Raw genomic sequence first — 21,389 nt, 5'->3', positions numbered from 1 at the left:
AAAAAAGAAAGTGCAGAAACCATATTATAGGCAGGAACCATCATGATCCTCATGGCTTCAACAATCACATCATTGTATGCGACTACCAATTTAAGCTGTAACCTAAACTTCTCTGGTGAACTCCTGCCCTCAGTCTAGTGAGAACACTAGTTAGCAGTTCCTGCAGTCACGCAGGCAAGCCCTCCACTGATCTGACTGCTGGACATTTTTACCTCATAAATATTCTGGTAGCTAAACTCAAGATTTCCAAAAGTGAGCTCACAATACTACCTCCCCAACGTTGCTTCTCTTTTGTGTATTTCTACCAATCATTTAATTCCTCAAATTCAAAGACATGAGTTTATTCACAAAACATTAATTGAGTGATTACTATGTGTGCCTCCTATTAAGAAGGTTCTAGGGACATATAGCTTTTTTTAAAAAAAAAATTCCTGACCTCAGATTTCAACACAACATATCAGGTATGTAAAAAGTAAATTAGTAATACTCCAGATTCTCTCTAGCATTCAAAAAGGGACTTCAGAAAAAAAGATAACACTGCACTTGGGTTTAGCAAAATGACTGACAAATCAGGGAAGATAAGGAAACTTAGCTTAGAGAACAGCGTACTTTATATAGGAAGGCTTGGAGATACTTGGATGGAATGTGTGTGAAGTCAGGGAGGGAGAGGAGTGGCTGGAGAGAGATATATATAGTAGGGAACAAGTCAACTTTGGGCCTTGAACGCCACATAAAAATGTCTAGACCATCCAGTAGGTGAGAGAATACTGCTAAAATGTTTGTAAGCAAGCAAGTAATATATCCAGATTTAAATTTAAAAAATCATCTCTTTTGATTGCAAGTGTGAAAAATAGATTAGGGAATGGCAAAAGGCCCAGCAATTCAGAAAAATACAAAGAAAATGCTTATATGAGCAAATTATTTAAAGAACAGACTGAGTGATAACACCTAATTTTAACTGTGTTTTGAGAATCTGTCAGTTATCCTTGCAGTTTCTTGATGACTATAGAGAATGCATTACAACATTATTTAAAAGATGAAATCAGCACTACTTGTTTTTCCAATTTCCTCAACACAAAGATCTGAAGAAGAAATGGTTATTTTATATTATAAAAATGTAAACTTATGAATCATTGTTTTGCTATTCAGAGATCACTAAATAAATTCATTTTATTTCATACCTGAATTTTCAAGATGCCAACCACTTGAGTGGTTGAAGGAGTGATTGTAAACTTCCACTCTGACCTCCAACGACCATTCCTTAAAAATAAAAACAGCAGCTGTAAATAGGTAGGGAAAATAAATTTTAAGTGACAGATTTAAATTGAATGTTACAGCCTGGCCGGCATGGCTCAGTGGTTGAGCACTAACCTATGAACTAGGAGGTCACGGTTCCATTCCCAGGGCACACACTTGGGTTGTGGGCTAGATCCCCAGTATTGGGGCATGCAGGGAGCAGCTGATCAATGATTTTCTCTCATCATTGAAATTTCTATCTCTCTCACCCTTCCTCTCTGAAATCTATTAAAAACCATTTTTTAAAAATGTAATGTTATAGTATGAGAGAATGTGGGGGATGAATGCTAGATATTCATTAAACTAAAACATGTAAGCTACTTTTAGAGAAAAATTTTAAGCTGCTTCTTTAATTGACTCACTTATGTTTTAATTAAGAATAAATAAATGTTCATATTATCAGGTGCTTTAGCAAATCAATACAGTTTAACATCCACTGAGTTATAGAAAGTACCAAATAATTTTAAAAGAATGGATAGTACAACATTCTTTTTTTTAATTGATTTCTTTTCCTTTCTTTCTTTTTTTTTTTTTAAGAAAGAGAGAGAGAGGAAGAGGGAGAAAGAGAGAGACATCGATGGGAGAGCAATACATCGATCAACTGTCTCCTGCACACCCCGCATTGGGGATCAAGTCTGCAACCTGGGCGTGTGCCCTGACTAACAACCTTTCGTGGCATGGGATGATGCCCAACCAACTTAGCCACACTGGCCAGGGCAGTAATACAACATTCTTAAGGAGGTTTTGATATCTGGAAAGAAAAGGGCTATAAAGAATTATAAGCATCAGATATCCCCCACACCTCCTTTCCAATTTTAGGTTTAAAGTTTTCACATCAAAGGCACATCCCTCCTACCACTTCCTGAAATTATTTTCGATATACAAATTAATACATATTCATCATGGTAGGAAATTGTGAAGTTACATCAAGCAACAGGTATGCTATTCATTTTTGTCTCCGATTCCAGGTAATGAAATTTATCCTTCCCGCCCCGGAGAGCCTTTTCCATAGCAACTCCTTTTCTCTTTTCTTTCCATCTTTACTTGCTCTTTGCACACTATAGACACTCTGATATGCAAATCTGTACCTGTCAGTTTTTTTGTTTTGTTTTTTTGTTAACCCTCACCTGAGAATATTTTTTCCATTGATTTTTAGCGAGAATGGAAGGGAGGGAGGAAGAGGTGGAGGAGGAGAGACAGAAAAACATGGATGTGAGACAGGCACATCGATTGGTTGCCTCCCTGGGCTCAAACCTATGACCTTTTGATGCCCAGGCTAACACTCTAACCAATGAGTCATAACAGCCCGGGCCTGTTAGTTCTTTTGAACAGTATACATTTCTAAAATAATCACAGGGCTAATAGATCACTATATTGGCTTTGGTATAAAATTATTTGTGTTCTTTTCAATATTCTTGCAGTCTAACCAATCATAAAAATCTGTAGAATGATGACTCTCATACCTAAAGTTAACACTTAACATTTGAAAAGTATTATTATTAGAACAATGTTTATCACGTACAAAATAAAAGAGAATTGTTTAACGTCTTGATTTTTAGTGACTCATCCAAAATTATCCATAGAAGCTCAGTTGGAAAGAACCTAGATCAGTGATGGCGAACCTTTTGAGCTCGGCATGTCAGCATTTTGAAAAACCCTAACTTAACTCTGGTGCTGTGTCATATATAGAAATTTTTTGATATTTGCAACCATAGTAAAACAAAGACTTATATTTTTGATATTTATTTCATATATTTAAATGCCATTTAACAAAGAAAAATCAACCAAAAAAATGAGTTCGCGTGTCACCTCTGACACGCGTGTCATAGGTTCGCCATCACTGTCCTAGATCTATTCATTTTATTTCATAATTCCAAAAGAAGTTATTCCTTTTACTTAGTTATTAATATCAAGCACTAGTGAGTTCTAGGCATATACATTCCTAACTTATCATGACTGACTGTGAACAGAAAAAAAAAATCCAAATCAAGTAATGGTATGAATTTGAGAACTATTTCAAAAGATCCTTCCAAAGAAATTATTACATAGTAAAAGTAAATGATGCTGAGTAGAAAGTACCCTTTCATCAATGGTGTAAACAGTCAATATGTCATAGCCTTTAATTATAATCTTCCCCTCTCTTCTATTAATGTTGTAATTACAAATGTGTATTCATTCAAAAAACATTTATTAAGCTCTCTAATATGGCTAGATATTAGGGAAACAGTAGAGACCAAGAAGAGAATGTCCCTAGTGAAATCTACAAAACATCCATTAAAAACACACACATAAAAAAACCCAAAACTAAAACATCATGACTAATATTTTCTGATTTTTTATTCTAGTTTTACTTCAGGTGAATTGAAATATATTTCTTTGCACCAATATTTATATTTTAATGAGATTCTTGTGATATGTGGTGTTGAGAACTTTGGAATATCATATAAAATTTGTCTTTTCCCAAAATTGGAAATCATTTTTAACTTCAATGATATAGTATTCTTAGTGACAGTTTAGGAAAAAAACATTGATCAGATATGTAAAGTAAAATTCAAGGACAGACATAATCTTCATTTTAAATATGCTAGAGTTCTAATAAATTATATTTTTGAAAATTAATTAGTAAATTTATTATAGCATACTTTAAGGTAATATGCTTTAACCGTTTGAGTCCCAAGCAGCGCGATTGCGTTGCTGAGATTTTATGTCAAGAAAACATACGATTCGTTTGAGTCCCAGGGGGTATTGAAAAAACACTGTCGAAGAATCCCAAACAGCGCAACCGTGCTTTCTCTAAATGAGTATGAAAAGACCCAAACAGCGTGATAGCGCTTGTTTTACTTTATGTGGAGAAATAAATGAGTTGTTTTACTTTATGTGGGACTCAAACGGTTAAGGTAAAACTTAGTAGCAAGAATTTATCTTTAAGTAGTTCAGTTTCAACAAGGTTTATTTTATTAACATATCCTGACACAAATAGCATAAATTAATAGTGATTTTATGCAGATTTATTTATTTAGGATACTGGTAGATTAATGCTACAGGTTTTTAAGATTAAAATGGAGAAATCCTTTTTTTCCCTTTTTAATTTGTCCATTTTCCACAACCTTTTAAAGCACAATGTGACTCGAGCACTATATTTCTAATCACAAAACTTGCTTTGAGTTACTTTCAAATGGCTTTACAACATGCCTAGGTTGGCTTATACTTCTGCTATACTAAACTCCTTTTCTTTGGAGTCAGGCCCTATGGATAATTACTCCCTTCAAGTTGGTCAGCTTATCATACTAATTTCTAGAGGCTGTACATGCAGTTGATAACTACAGGGGATGTTAGGCTTAAAAAGTAGATCCTAGGGCAGTGATGGCGAACCTTTTGAGCTTGGCGTGTCAGCATTTTGAAAAACCCGAACTTAACTCTGGTGCCGTGTCACATATAGAAATTTTTTGATATTTGCAACCATAGTAAAACAAAGATTTATATTTTTGATATTTATTTTATATATTTAAATGCCATTTAACAAAGAAAAATCAACCAAAATAATGAGTTCGCGTGTCACCTCTGACACAAGTGTCATAGGTTCGCCATCACTGTCCTAGGGGATGAAAGTTGTCTTAACCATGTATCACAGAACACTTTAGCAACAAAAGATTTGGTCTACTTAGGAATCCGCTTGAGAGATAACACTTAGACCACAAAGCTAACATTAGGCTACACGTATCTTACAACAAACTTCACCCCATTCTGTTGAAACAGGCCAACATGAAACTGGAAAAGAAAAATGAGCTCTGCTTTAGGTGCGTGTAGTATCACAGTATCATACACTTAGAGGGGGAAAGAAACCTGGTCTTCCCTTTAAGTAGTTGTCATGCCATACATATTTTTAAAATGTTACAACATTTTTTTAAAAGTCCTTGAAAATATAAAAATGAAGAAATCTTTAAGTGACTGCAGCTTGTTTACATGTGAAATTGATTTTCCTTCAGGGATAATGTATTTACATTCCTTCAAATGCTCTTGGTTAACTTTGTAACCTTGCATTTATTTCTGAGATGGTTAAATAGTGGAGCAAGTTTGGGACATAGACCAAACTGGCCCATAGGGGTTACTAACGCCTTCAGGAGCACCACCAGCCAACCTGGCTAGCAAATCAAAGACTAATACACTTAACAGGTAGATATTATGATCATACTTACTCTGATGAGCATAGTATGAATTAACTAAAAAGGGGGATATAAAGATTTCATTTAATTCTGAATTTATAAAGTCTTGAAGAGCTTCAAAATTTTTTTTTAACAGGAGATATCTCAGAGTATTATTTAAGAATAAAAAGGCCTACCAACTTGTCAAAGATAAAAGATTAATAGGGCAAGTCAGTGCTTTGGGAGGCTAGACTTTTATAGTAAGTAATCAAATGACTTGTACAAAAATTATAAGGCATGATTGTAATTTGCTCCACTGTATAAAATATGCCATTACTTCCTCACATTGGCTAACTGGGGACAAGGCAATCCACATGAAAATATCTACGTCAGAGTCCCTAAAGTTCACACACACAAAAAAGTCTTAATTCTTCACCTCTGCCCTCCTCCCTCATATAAGTCTCATTCAGAAACAACCCCTTCTCAGAATGAGCATACGGGCCTCCAACTGGTCGGCTCAAAGGCACACAAGTTCCCTTAGGATGCTGCTTGCTAGTTTTTGTATCAAAAGGCTGAAGGTTCCCCCCTCTTCCAATTTTATTTTGTATTGGTTTCAGGTGTACAGCTTAGTGGTTAGACAATCATATACGTTACATAATGTTCCTCTCAGTATTTCCAGTACCCCAACTGGTACCATACAGTTATCATAATACTATTGATTATACTCCCTATGCTTTACTTACAACCCTGTGACTATTTTGTAACTACCAATTTGTATTTGTTAACCCCTTCACCTCTCTCACCCAGTCCTCCAAGCCTCTCCCTTCTGACAACCACCAGTTTGCTCTCTGCGTCTATGAGTCCATTTCAATTTTGTTTATTTTGTTCTTTAGATTCTACATACAAGTGAAATCATAGGCATTTGTTTTTCTCTGACATTACACTGAGCATAATACCCTCTACGTGCACCCATGCTGTTGCAAATGGTAAGATTTCATTCTTTTTTATGGCCAAGTATATTCCATTGTATTTATATGTACCACTTCTTTATCCAATAATCTGTTGAAGGGCCCCTGGATTGCCTCAATATCTTAACTGTTGTAAATAATGCTGCAATAAACATAGGGATGCATAAGTTCTTTCAAATTAGTGTTTTCGGTTTTTTAGATATATATCTAGAAGTGGAATCTCTGGGTCATAAAAAGGCTGAAGTTTTATATTATGTTTAGATTGCTCTTTTTCAATCATACAAGCAAGGTACAGGCTCAATCAATAAAGCAAAAACCTTTTACAAAGAATATAAACAATGTCGAAATTCTCCAATGCACCAAAATTTTAACTTACCAAAAGTTTTTTGCTTGGAACTGATGGCTTTCTATGCATGCAATAATGGTTTGCTGTCCATCTATTTTTTTACCATATACCTTGATGGCAAAGAAAACAAACATAAGAGTGAATTTAGGGCCACAGAAAGTTCAACTTTATAAATCTATACGATACTAAAAATTGTGTCTTTGGCAGGAACATATAATACTCAAATTAGAACACTTAATCACAGAGCCTTTGTGGATCATAAAAGAACTCACAATTAACAACATGCAATTTACTGAGTAAAACTGATTGTAAAGTAGTCATAAATATTCTAGATATACCATATTTTCCATTCCAAACACAAATATCAGGAGAAGCATGAACATACAGATATCAATATGGCTGTTTCCATGTAAATAAAAACTAGACCTAGACTGTGATTATCATCTTTGTTTATTTCACAATCTCAGGGATTGCAATTTCTCTAGTCATTTAAAAAAGTATCTGGAAAAAGATGAGAAATTTACTTATAACTAAGAAAGATTGTTAAGAGAATGCCTATGATGATATGATGATGTTATTTTACCTCTAGCCTACTGCTTTAGAAGTAATGTTTAAATCGTGCTTTTCAATCCCCCAGGACAAGTGAGGACTCTCTAATTCAACTCTCTCAAATTAAATTTAACCACCTTATTTTTGAGTTATTCTTCCAAAATAATCCTAATCTACAAGGTTATAGTTTAAAAAAGTATAAGGTATTTTAAGTTAGACTTTATTTCTCAAATAATTGTTGAGCGCTAGAAACTTAAGAAACCATATGGATTTTTGTTTTAACCAGGAAACTTCTGAGAGTGAAACAGGGTTCTCTTGGTAATATTAATAACTAGAGGCCCGGTGCATGAAAATTCATGCACTGGAGGAGGGGTCCCTCAGCCTGGCCTGCCCCCTCTCACAATCCGGGAGCCCTCAGGGGCGGGAAGCGACCCGGGGATCAGGGAAAGGCGATGACCCATCACACCTCTGCTGCTGCCACTGCCGGCAGCACAAGCCTTAGCCAGCCCTGGTTACCTGAGCCTCGGGCAGCCCTAGGCGGCTGGGCAGCTGCCATCTGAGGCTTGCCTGCGCCTTGGGCCGGCCCTGGGTGGCTGGAGGGCTGAGGAGACTGGGGGACTCTGGAGGCAGGCAGGGACTGGGAGCTGCCATCTTGTGGCTGTAGGCATTGCCATCTTTGAGGGCGTGACAGTCAATTAGCATATTCCCTCTTTATTAGATAGGATTATGTTGGGACAGTAGGTATAAACCAAAACACATGGTCACCTTAGGTTGGAGAGACAGGCAGAGGCCAGGTCCATAGGGCCTTGAAAGCCATGTTCAGAAACCCAGATTCTATCCTAAGTGCAATGGAAAATTGATGAAGGATTTTAAATAGGGAATTTTCATGATCCGATTGGCATTTCAAAAGATCACTCTGGCTACAGAAATTACAGCACAAACTCACTGTGGGGGACTAAAAAGCCTATCTGGGTACAAACAATCTTATGAAAAGAGAGAGAGAAAAAAAAAAGCTCTCCTACTTTCTAACTTATTTCATTCTGGAAATATAAAGATAGCTTAAACATATGAAAGAACATTATAAAACATAAGAAATTTTATTTTAAAAGACACGAGGATGTAACTCCACTTCCATATAATTTTATTTGTTCCAAGATCTCATAGCTTAATAAAAAGAAGATTGATCAAAACTTATTGAGATGAACCATGAACATGAGATTAACCCCTAGAGTGCCAGGGAGCATGATCGCGCTCCTCCTGTCTTTCGCCAAAAGTGCTGGGAGCGCTATTGCGCTCCTCCTGCAGTGTCCAGTTCTAAGTCTGCTTTTATTAGTGATGATGATATTGCTAAATATGTCAATTTTTGCTGTGAAGATGATGATTTTGTGGAAGATACTGAATATGTAACTTCATTTACTTGCAATTCATAATTTTTTTCCTAAACTGCTGTAAAATCAGCAAAAATGCCTTGGCAATTTTAGCATAGTTCCTAGGATATTGGTTGGCACTCAAAGGGTTAAAAAATCTCATCATAACTGTGCTCTTCTAATCAATATATGGGAATTCCTACTTGAATTTAATTCAAGGTACAGCATTTTTCCACTCTGGGCTATCATAATATATTTACTATTTAGAATTTCTTGAAAAAAAAAAAGTAAACATTCTTGAAAATATTTACTTCAAGAAAAAAAAAAAAGAATGACAAGTTCTATAAATTACTATAAAATTCAAGAGACCATAAAAACACTGTCAGAAGACGAAAGGAAAAGGTGACTTTCACTGATGACTTACAGTGCAGACTCCATTCGGATAATGTTCTTTTACATAAGCTCGCAGGGCAGTTTCTACTGAAGTTCTCCATGATTCAATTGCATTCTCTGCTTCATACGGTCTTGGATCAGTCGCTTCCTTTCTTAAGTGATCAAATTTGAAACAGATTCTATTTTTTGGATCCAAAAACTTTCCATTTCCCACATCGCCATGTTCTGTTATCAATACCTTCAATGATACAATAAATATTGGAAAAAAGTATTTAGCATTTAAGGGGTCAATGGGGGAAAAGGGGGAGATCTGTAATACTTTCAACAATAAAGATAAATGTTTAAAAATACCATTTAAATACTAATATATATTAATATACATTCACTTAAGCTTTTCCCTTAAAACTATAAAATAAATCTACTCCAAACAACTGATTTAACTAAATGGCACAACTACTTCAAATGAGTAGACTTCAAATGAGTGGATCTGATTTAATAACTTCTAGCTCCCAGTGAAAAAAATGTATTCTTCTAATACATTGTTGGAGTCAGATCTATGAATAGCTTACTATTTCTGTTATCATTCTCCAGTTCCTCAAATCTAAGGAAGTGACAATAATTAACCTTTGATGAGGATGATTACAAGAATGGTTTTAATCCAGTGAAACTCCTCTTGTGTGTCCTACATTGTTGTTGGGCCACAATCTCATCTACTGTGAAGTGCCTCCCTCTTGTTTCTATAAACTAGCCATTGACATTTATTTTCAATTGACTCCAAATTTTTTGAAATGTATTTTATTTATCTACATTTATATTACATATGCATGAGACATTTTCTGATTTAAAAAATTTCCCTTGCAATTCTCCAATTTTTGACTCCTTATCTACATCACGACTTCCCCATCTCTCTGATGTAAATCATGAAAACACAGAATGTATCCTTCTAAATTTCATTCGGCCATATAGTATATAGATAAATATATACATATCCATGTATACATATAAATGCATACAGGGATTTTCTTGTTATTGTTTTATATGAATACAATAAAAATGCATGCACACACACATTTTTCTGCATCTGGCTTTTTTGAACATCAATACCTCATGAAAATTCTTCAAAGTCAACTGCTAAACGTCACCATTCTTTTTAATGGTTGCATAATATCCCATGATGTGGATATAACAATTTATTCTGCCATTCTACTATTAATGGCCATCTCTTTATTTCCAGGCTATTTTCTTTTTTGGGGGAAGTGAGGGGACATTAAAAATATTGAAATAAGTATTACTGTACATATATTTTAACATACTGATATTTTTACTTCCACTAAGATGCTTCTATTTCTCTTGGATAGATCCCCAACAGTGGAAATAGAGTTAGATGTTGTTGTTGTTGTTGCTTTTTAAAAAAATAACTGTAACAAACCACATATGAATAATATATGAGATATGTTTCCCTTCATATTATCACAATCAATAGGCATACAGTTCTTTTTTTCAGTCCGATGGGTAGAAAATATATTTCATTACTTTATTTCTTTGACTCCTGACAGATCTAGACATCTTTTGATATTTAGTGGGGCCATTTGCTCTTCTGTGAGCAAATATCCTTTAATATTTTTCTTATTAATTTATACATGTGCTTTTTTTAAGGTAACTGTTTCATTCTACGGTTAAAATAATTATTATCAGCAAAAATGCCCATCTTCTCTCTCTTAGAAACATCGATGAGAGAGAAACATCGATCAGCTGCCTCCTGCACACTCCCCACTGGGAATGTGCCCGCAACCAAGGTATATGCCCTTGACCGGAATTGAACCTGGGACCCCCCAATCCGCAGGCCGATGCTCTATCCACTGAGCCAAACCGGTTAGGGCCCATCTTCTCTTTTATAAAGTTTCTGGGTTTCCAGTCTTATTTAAAGCTAGAGGCCCAGTGCACGACATTCATGCACTAGGGGTGGGGGTTCTTCAGCCTGGTCTGCGCCCTCTTGCATTCCAGGATCCCCCGAGGGGTCCTTAGCGCTGCAGTGGAGGTGGGAGAGGCTTCCGCCACCGCCGCTGTGCTCGCCAGCTGTGAGTCCAGCTTATGGCTCAGTGGCGCTCCCCTTGTGGGAGTGCACTGACTATGAAGGGACAGCTCTTGCGTTGAGCGTCTGCCCTCTGTTGGTCATTCCATCATTTGGTCGATATGCACATTAGGGTTTTATTATATAGGAGGGATGGTCTTCCCTGTCCCTATCTTGTACATGTTTTTAAAATTTTAGTCACTTTACACATTAGAAGTTTTTTTCTTTTAATCTTTTTGTTTGTTTGTTTCTTAATCCTCACCTGAGGATATCCTATCTAATAATAGACAAACATGGTAATTAACCGTAACTTCACTACCCTTCCCATTGGGTAATCAAGGCGATATGCAAATTAACTGCCAACCAAGATGGCGGCCGGCAGCCAGGCAGCTAAAGTGAACAGGAGGCTTGCTTGCTCCAGTGATGGAGGAAGCCAACATTCCCCGCCTGCCGCTGCAGGCCTCTGAGCTGCAGTCTAAGAAACAATGTTGCAATTATAGAAGCTAAACAAGCTCCATATACCTGCTTTCAGCCAGCTTCGGCCTCAGAGCTTAAAGCGGCAGTGATGGCAACAATGTTTTAATTATAGAAGCTAAACAAACCTCAATACCTGCTTTCAGACAGCCACAGCCTCAGAGCTGGAGCCGGGCCTCCGAGCTGGAGCCGGCTCTCAGCTCCAGTGACAGCTATAGAAGGTAAATAAATCCCAGAATAAAAAACAAAATCAAAAACAAACAAACAAAAAAAACAGAAAAAAAGAAGAGGCTAGGAGCTTCAGTTGCCCGCCAGCCTGAAAACAGCCCTCAGCCCCTCACCCAGACTGGCCAGGCACACCAGTGGGGACCCCCACCCTGAAGGGGGTGTGACCAGCTGCAAACAGCCATCAGCCCCTCACCCAGGCTGGCCAGGCACCCAAACGGGACCCCCACCCTGATATGGGACACCCTTCAGGGCAAACCAGCCGGCCCCCACCCGTGCACCAGGCCTCTATCCTATATAGTAAAAGGGTAATATGCAAACTGACCCTAACAGCAGAACGACTGGGAATGACTGGTCACTATGACACACACTGACCACCAGGGGGCAGATGCTCAATGCAGGAGCTGCCCTCTGGTGGTCAGGGCGCTCTCACAGGGGGGAGCTCTGCTCAGCCACAAGCCAGGCTGATGGCTGCCAGTACAGCGGTGGTGGTGGGAGCCTCTCCCGCCTCCTCAGCAGCGCTAAGGATGTCTGACTGCAGCTTAGGTCTGCTCCCCGCTGGCAGGTGGACATCCCCCGAGGGCTGCCAGGCTGCCAGAGGGATGTCTGATTGCCATCTTAGGCCCAATCCCCCGGGGAGCAGGCCTAAGCCAGCAGGTGGTCATCCCCTGAGGGGTCCCAGACTGCAAGAGGCACAGGCCGGGCTGAGGGACCCCTCCTCCCCCCTGAGCACACAAATTTTTGTGAACTGAGCCTCTAGTCCTATATAATAAAGAGGCAATATGCAAATTGACCATCATCTCAACACACAAGATGGCCGCCCCCATGTGGTAAAGATGGCCACCACAAGATGGCCAGCAGGGGAGGGCAGTTGTGGGCGATCAGGCCAGCAGGGGAGGGCAGTTAGGGATCGGGCCTAAATGGGCAGTCAGACATCCCTCGAGGGGTCCCAGATTGGAGAGGGTGCAGGCTGGGCTGAGGGACACACACCCTGACCCCTGTGCACGAATTTTATGCACCGGGCCTCTAGTATATATATTTTTTCATTGATTTCTTCGAGAGAGTGGAAGAGAAAGGAAAGACAGAGAGAAATATCTGTGTAAGAGAAACACATCTATTGGGCACATGCCCTGACCAGGGCATGGGCTGGGGAGGATCCTGCAATCAAAGTACATGCCCTTAATTGGAATCGAACCTAGGAACTTTTGGTCCACAGGCCGACGCTCTATCCACTGAGCCAAACTGGCTAGGGCTTCTTTTAATCTTCACCTGAAGATATGTTTATTGATTTTTTAGAGAGAGAGAAAAGGGGAAAGGGGGAGAGAAAGAGAAATATCGATCTGTTGCCTCCCAGGGATTAAACCCACAACCTAGATATGTGCCCAGACTCGAACCTGCAACCTTTTGGTGTATGGGATGACTCTCCAAGCAACTGAGCCATCTGACCTGTGCCATTTTACATATTTTAAATTCAGATGAAATTTATTTCTGTATATTGCATGAGACAGAGATTCAACTTAACTTTTTCTTGATAGAAACCAGTTGTGCCAATATCTTTTATTAAATGTCTAAATTATAACCTTGTCACATATAGAAATTTTCATATATTTTGGGACTAAATCATGGTTCTATATACTGCTCTACTGATTTGTCTACTCAATACAATACCACCCTGATTTAACTTTATATTGGTTGTAAAGGTTCTTGTGCTATCTGTATCTAGTTAGGCAATTCTTACTGTTCTTACATTTTTGTAAGCATGCATTTTTTCACATAAATCTTATAAAAATTTTAATTAAAAAACTATTAGGATTGTAATCAAGCTACATTAAATTCATATTTTAATTTTTAAATAATTTAACTTTTGTCTGGCCGACGTGGCTTAGTGGTTGAGCGTTGCCACATGAACCAAGAGCTCAAGGTTCAATTCCTGGACAGGGCACATGCCCAGGTTGCGAGCTTAATTCCCATAGGGGGTGTACAGGAGGCAGCTGATTGATAATTCTCCCATCATTGATGTTTCTATCTCTCTCTCCTTTTCCCTTCCTCTCTGAAATCAGTAACAACATGTTCCAAAAATAATTTAACTTTCTATCTCAAAATGAAATGTGGTGTGCCTTTCCATTTTTCAGATCATGTTTTATGTGTTTCAAGAAGACAACCACCATTTTCTTCATAATCCTATTTCTTTCTTGTCAAGGTTTTTCCTAGGTTAATGTCTAATTTCACTGCTACTTAAAATGGAATTCCACCTCCTCCAACCATTTCTAGTTTAAAGTACTTACTTGCTACAACAGAGAAAAACTAATGAGTTTTGTATTCTTACCTTAACTTCATCTTATGGAATTCTTTTAAGTCTAGTGGGGTTTTTCTTTTTTGGCTTAGGAGGTTAATTTGGAGGTTAATTTTACTCAAATCTCTCAATATTTCCAAATATATAAATCATATCACTCATGAGTTTTTCTCTTCTTTTCTAAAGCTTTTGAAAGTTCTCATTTTCTTGTCGTATTTGCTATACCTCCATTTTATTAAAAATAATAATAATAGACATACCTGGTTAACTTTTCTGTTAACTAAAGTTATTTGTGTTTGTAGTTTATGCTATTTACTATTGGTTTTTGTTAAACAAGCTATTGTATTTAAGAGTTTTTTTTTCTATCCATATCTTTACTTAGGGTGTTTGTAATGAACTAGCTGCTGAATTTTTCAAATTCCTTTTCACTGTCTATTAATATATCATAAGGAAACCCTGATTTGTTGGTCAATAGATAATCTATAATAATAAAAGCATAATATGCTAATTAGACCAGGCAGCCGAACGACCTTCTGGACATCCTCCAGGACAACCTTGCGGATAAAGCTGGGGCTGTGAGGGCTGAGGCAAGCCGCCACAGCTGCGAGGGCCGAGCCCCTTGCATGAATTTCATGCATCGGGCCTCTAGTATCAATATATTGGATAAAGCAAAAATCAAATACCACCAAAAATCCCACACTAGGCCTCACCCCCTCACCCCCTGACACAACTCATAGACACAGATAATAATATGGTGAATTCCAGAGGGAAAGGGTGTGGGGACAGGTAGAAGAGGAAACAGAGAGGGTAAATGGTAATGAAAGGTGGTTGAATACACAATACAATATACACATGATAAATTTTTGTACACCTGAAACCCATATAATTTTATTAACCAATGTCACCCTAGTAAATTCAATTAAAAAAGAGAAAAATTCAAAGAAAAGGCCCATTTTTCCCCCCTACATTAACTCAAAGAAAAACTATTTTAGGCTTAAATCAGGATTTCTCAACCTTAGCACTACTGAAATTTGGGGCTGGATAATTCTTGGTAGAAGGAGGCTGTCCTGTGTATTGTAGAATGGTAGCAGCATTGCTGGCCTCTAGTCAGTAGATGCCACTAGCACCACCCCCCTAGGTGTAACAATGAAGATTGTCTTCAACCATTATCAAATATGTGCAGAGGCACCCCTGGTTGAGAAACACAGGCCTAAATTATCCAGAAATAGGTTTCTCTACAGGTAAAGTAGAATTGAGTATTTATCTTTTATCTGATCTTCTTAATCAGAATGCAAAACTGAAAAGTGGTTTGTTATTTTGATGCCCTGATTATCTATCTGTTCAGTTCCATTTGATAGCTCAAAACAGGGAGTTTTTTATCTTATTCCTCTGCTTCTGGCAGGCTTGCTCCTTTGCTGTTCGTTATCTTTTCAACATTATAGATGCTTAATGATCTGTCTGATGATCTATACCCTGTGAGGTCTGGATAATTTCTCAGTCTTTTGGGGAGGCAGCTATTGTGCTGCTGAAGTTTCCATTCCTCCCTTTTATGTTATCATCTTTTCTAATTTAAGACCCAAGCTGAGCCCACATAACTACTTGGAAAGGTTGGAGTCTCTGGTTGATTTGATCAGTATGGACACACAGTTTAGGAAGCAAAACTGTTGGCTTTGAGATTATAAATGTAATTGTTCAAAGGAATCCTATAATCACAAACTGTTTTTTACATATGTGCAGTGTCTAGAAGATAGCAGTTTGTTTTGGGAAGGATTTTACTATCTGTTTGAAGTAAAAAGTGGCTCTAGTATACAAAACATTTAAACCAAATTGTTATGCCTTATAATGCACTCTGCAAACATCAGTTCTGGGAAAATAAAGGCATCCTCCAAGGCAGGATAATAAACACTTTTGGGAGTTATAAACCCATGCAGGCTCCAGAAATATGTGCCTTCCATGGGCTGGAAAATTCTGAATTAACAACAAATAATGAGAGAGTGTGAAAAAGAATTCAAGTACACAGACTTTATTTTCACAAAGTTTATGATGTAGTAAAGAGGTTTAAGATATAAAATTGAGATTGCAAACTGATAGTCAGCAGGCTAAATTGGTACCATTGGGAAGGAGGACAGGGGAGACCAATATAATACCTTACATTAAACCACCCTCACATTCCAATAATAAATTCTATTCAATTTTGGCATATAATTCTTTTTATATATTCCTGGATTCTATTTGTTAATATCTATTTAAAACTTTTAAATCCATAGTCATACGTGAAATTACTCAAGTTTGCTTTTTTGTTTTATCTTTATTAATTTTAAATATTAAAATTATGCTAGGTTCGGAAAATGAGTTTGGGAGCTATCCAACATTTTTAAAAGATTTTTCTTGTTTCTGAGACCCAGCAAATCTTTTAGTAATTTATCTTGAGAAAACAATAGTCAATGTGCCTGGAGGTAGAAAGGTGTTCAATACAGCACTGTGTATAACATAAAAAAACACACAAAAAACTCCTAGAGAGCAGGCAGGCAGCTGGGGGAAGAATGGGTGTTGGAAGTGATTGAGCAAAAAGAGAGAGAGAACTCATGGGCATGGACAACAGTATGGTGATTGCAGGGGTTGCAGGGAGGTTGGAGGAGGTGTGGAGTTGGAAGAGGGCATAGAGGGAACAAATGGTGATGGGAAAAATTAAATTTAAAAACAAAACAAAATAAAACAAAACAAAAAACACCCAAGAAACCAAAATCTCATGAGAAAGAAAAGCTCTGATATAATTTGCCATTGAGAACTAATTGTTAATCAACTACAATAAACACACACAAAAACATTCAAACACATGGAAGCTAAATAGCTTGCTATTAGATAATGAATGGGTTATCAAAAGAGATCAAAGAAGAAATAAAAAACATCCTGGAAACAAATGAAAATGAACACACAACAACCCCAAATCTATGGGACACACTAAAAGCAGTCCTGAGAGGAAGTTCATAGCATTACAGGCCTACCTCAGAAAGAAGAAAAACCTGTAATAAGTTATCTAACCCTACAACTTAAAAAGTTAGAAAGAGAAAAACAAGAAAATTCCAAAGTAGAAGGAAGAAAATAATAAAGATCAGAGTGGGAACAAATGACATAGAGATTCTAGCCAGACCCATAAAGAAACAAAAAGAGAGACCCAAATAAACTAAATCAGAATAAAAGAGGTGAAGTAACAACTCACCCCACAGAAATACAAAGGATTATAAAAGAATACTATGAACAACTATATTCCAATAAAATGGACAATCTGGACAAAATGGACAAATCTAGAAAAATAGAATTTTCTAAAACTCAAGCAGGAAGAATCAGAAAATCTGAATATGCTGATAAATACTGATGAAACTGAAGCAGTAATAATAACAAAAAAAATTTCAGCAAACAAAAGTCCTGATTCAGATGGCTTCACAGGGGAATTTTACCAAACATTTAAAGAACTATCACCTATCCCCCTCAAACAATTCCAAAAAATTCAAGAGCAAGGAACACTTCCAAGCTCTATGAGGCCAGCATTACCCTAACTCCAAAAGCAGATAAAGACACTACAAAGAAAGAGAATTACAGGCCAATATCCCTGATGAACATAGATGCTACACTCCTCAACAAAATGTTAGCAAATCGAATCCAGCAGTACATTAAAAAGATCATATCCCATAACCAAGGGTGATTTATTCCAGGGATGCAAGGCTGATACAATATTCGCAAGTCAATAAATGTGATACATCACATAAACAGATTGCAAGACAAAAATAACATGATCATATGATCATAGATAGAGATGCAGAAAAAGCATTTGACAAAATCCAACACCCCTTTCTGATAAAAACTCTCAGCAAAGTGGGAATAGAGGGATCATACCTCAACATAATAAAAACCACATATGACAAACCTATAGCCACCATCATACTCAATGGGCAAAAACTAAAACCATTTCCCGAACTACAGGAACAAGACAGGAATGCCCTCTTTCACAACTCTTATTCAACACAGTACTGGAGTCCTAGCCATAGCAATCAGATAAGAAAAAAAAAGGTATCCAAATTGGAAAGGAGGAAGTAAAACTGTCATTATTTGCAGATAACATGATATTGTACATAGAAAACTCTAAAGACGCCATAAAAAAATTACTAGGTTTCATAAATGAATTTGGCAACATAGCAGGATACAAAATTAACACCCAGAAATTGATGGCATTATTATATACCAATAATGAACTCTCAGGAAGAGAAACTAAACAAACAATCCCATTTACCATGGCAAAAAAATGAGGTAAAAGACCTGTACTCAGAAAACTACAAGACATTGAAAAAAGAGAGAGAGGCAGATATAAACAAGTGGAAGAATATACCATGTTTATGGATTGGCAGACTCAACATCATTAAAATGTCCATACTAAGCAAAGCAATCTATAGATTCAATGCAATCCTTATTAAAATACCAAGGGCATATTCCACAGATCTAGAACAAACACTCCAAAATTTTTAAAAGACCAAAAAAGACCCCAAATAGCCACAACAATCTTGAGAAAGAAGAACAAAGTTGGAGGGATTACAATACCAGGTATCAAGTCATACTACAAAGCCAGTGTACACAAAACAACCTGGTACTGGCACAAGAACAGGCATATAGGTCAATGGAACAAAACAGAGAACCCAGAAATCAACCCAAGCCATTATGCTCAATTAATATTTGACAAAGGAGGCAAGAGCATACATTGGAATAAAGACAGTTTCTTCAATAAATGGTATTAGGAAAATTGGACAGGTAAATGCAAAAAAAATGAAACTAGATCACCAACTTACACATACACAAGAATAAACTCAAAATAGGTAAAAGACTTAAATGTAAGTTGTGAAACTATAAAAATATCAGAAGAAACCAGAGGCAGCAAAATCTCAGACATCTCTCATATCAACATGTTTGCAGATACATCTCTTAGGGCAAAGGAAACCAAGGAGAAAATAAACAAATGGGACTACATCAAAATAAAAAGTTTCTGCACAGCAAAAGAAACCATCAACAAAACGAAAAGAGAGCCCACTGCATGGGAGAACATATTTGCCAATGATATATCTGATAAGGGGTTAATCTCCAATGTATGCAGGGAACTCATACAACAAAAGGAAGACAAACAATCCAATTAAAAAATGGACAAAGGACCTAAATGACATTTCTCCAAGGTGGACATACAGAAGGCCAAGAGACATATGAAAAAATGCTCAAAGTCACTAATCACCCGAGAGGTGCAAATTAAAAAGACAATGAGGTATCACTTTACACCTGTCAGAAAGGTTATTATCAACAAATGAACAAATGATAAGTGCTGGCGGAACATAGGGAAAAAGGAATCCTAGTACACTGCAGGTGGGAATTTAGACTGGGCCAGCCAATGTGGGAAACAGTATGGAGTTCCCTCAAAAAAATTAAAAGTGGAACTCCCATTTGACCCAATGATCCCACTTCTAGGAATGTATCCTAAGAAATCAGAAACACCAATCAGAAAGAATGTATGGCCCTAGCCAGTTTGGCTTAGTGGATAGAGCATTGGCCTGTAATAGAAGGGTCCTGGGTTTGATTCTGGTCAAGGGCACATGCCGAGGTTGTGGGCTTGATCCCCAGTGTGGGATGTGCAGGAGGCACCCGGTCAATAAATCTCTCTCATCACTGATGTTTCTATCTCTTTCCCTCTCCCTTTGTCTCTGAAATCAATAAAAATATTTTTTTAAAAAGAGCAAAAAGAAAGGATGTATGCACCCCTATGTTCATAGCAATACCATTTACAATAGCTAAGATCTGGATAGAGCCCAAGTGCCCATCAGTAGATGAGTGGATAAAAAAGCTGTGGTACATTTACACAACGGGATACTATGCAGCAGTAAAAAAGAAGGATCTCTTACCCTTTGAGACAGCATGGAGGGAACTGGAGAGTATTATGCTAAGTGAAATAAATCAGTCAGAGAAAGACAAGTATCACATGATCTCACTCATATGTGTAATCTATTAAACAAAATAAACTGATGAAAAAAACAGATCCAGAGACACAGAAGAATGAAACAACTGTGGAATCTCAGAGGGAAGGTGGGGCAGGGTGGATGGGTGGGAAGAGGTCAACCAAAGAACTTGTATGCATAAATGCATAACCCAAGGATACAGACTATAGGGTGCTGAAGGCCAGGGGTGGGGGTAGGGGGTAGGACTAGAAGAGGACAATGGGGTAAAAAAGAGGACATACGTAATACTTTCAACAATAAAGATTTAAAAAAGATAAAAACAACAACTGATTGTTAGTACTCTCTCTTATGTGTCACCTTCCAGTTCCTTCTTCATAATATTTTATATAAATCGTGCTTCACATAAGCACAATATGAATTAATATAATCATGGTTCAATTATTAATAACTCTAAACCAATAAAATATAAAGTAAGAATGCTAGTGATCTTTTGTGTCTTTTCTTAGCAGTTCTAACTTGAACTTCAAGAAAAAAGATTTAATATTTACTAAATGCTACTCACATGAAGAACTGGAGAATTCTAGAGCAACCAAATTATGTATAAACTAGAGGCCCAGTGCATGAAGGCTGGTCCCTCAGCCCAGTCTTCCCCCTCTCACAGTCTGGGAGCCCTCAGGGGCGGGAGGCGACCCGGCGATCAGGGGAAGGCGACGCCCCCATCACACCTCTGCTGCTGCCACTGCCGGCAGCGCAAGCCTCGGCCGGCCCTGGTTACCTGAGCCTCAGGCAGCCTGGCAGCTGCCATCCAAGGCTTGCGTGTGCCTTGGGCTGGCCCTGGGCAGCTGAGGGGCTGAGGTGACTGGGTGCCGCCATCTTGGGGCTGTGGACGAGACCACCTTTGAGGGCGTGGCAGTCAATTAGCACATTCCCTCTTTATTGGCTGTTGGCACCGCCATTTTGTGAGGGTGTGATGGTCAATTAGCATATTCCCTCCTTATTAGATAGGACTAGAGGCCCGGTGCACAAATTCGTGCATGGGCAGGGGGTCTAGCCTCCTGCCCCTATGGGGGCCGAATGGGGCTGGGCTGGTTGGGGGGAGGGAACGTGAGAGGTTGGCCGCCGGCCCCACCCCCTGTGCAGGGGGCAATTGGGGGCTGGGCTGTCCGGGGGGAGGGGCTGCAGGAGGTTGGGAGGCCCATTGGGGCCATGATTGGGATGGTTGGCCACCGAAGTGCATGTTATAACAAGAGGACATTTCGGTCCTTCTGTCATTCTGGT

At 38.0% G+C, this 21,389-nt stretch overlaps 1 protein-coding gene across 1 annotated transcript in view; it reads right to left on the bottom strand.

Annotated features, from left to right (window-relative positions):
• CAPZA2 (capping actin protein of muscle Z-line subunit alpha 2) overlaps positions 1–21,389 on the bottom strand; it is a 67,739-nt gene that overhangs the window by 5,529 nt on the left and 40,821 nt on the right. Inside the window, exons 5-7 of the mRNA XM_070423766.1 lie at positions 9,093–9,299; positions 6,783–6,862; positions 1,182–1,260 (exon numbers count right to left, since the gene is read on the bottom strand). Of these exons, the coding sequence (XP_070279867.1) occupies positions 1,182–1,260; positions 6,783–6,862; positions 9,093–9,299 (366 nt within the window). The remainder of the gene's footprint in view (positions 1–1,181; positions 1,261–6,782; positions 6,863–9,092; positions 9,300–21,389) is intronic.

This window comes from Myotis yumanensis, unplaced genomic scaffold (assembly GCF_028538775.1).
Source record: "Myotis yumanensis isolate MYYU_CA2020_CCGP unplaced genomic scaffold, mMyoYum1.0.hap1 SCAF_9, whole genome shotgun sequence".
Taxonomy (NCBI): Eukaryota; Metazoa; Chordata; class Mammalia; order Chiroptera; family Vespertilionidae; genus Myotis; species Myotis yumanensis.
This window is presented reverse-complemented; position numbering and strand designations above follow the sequence as displayed.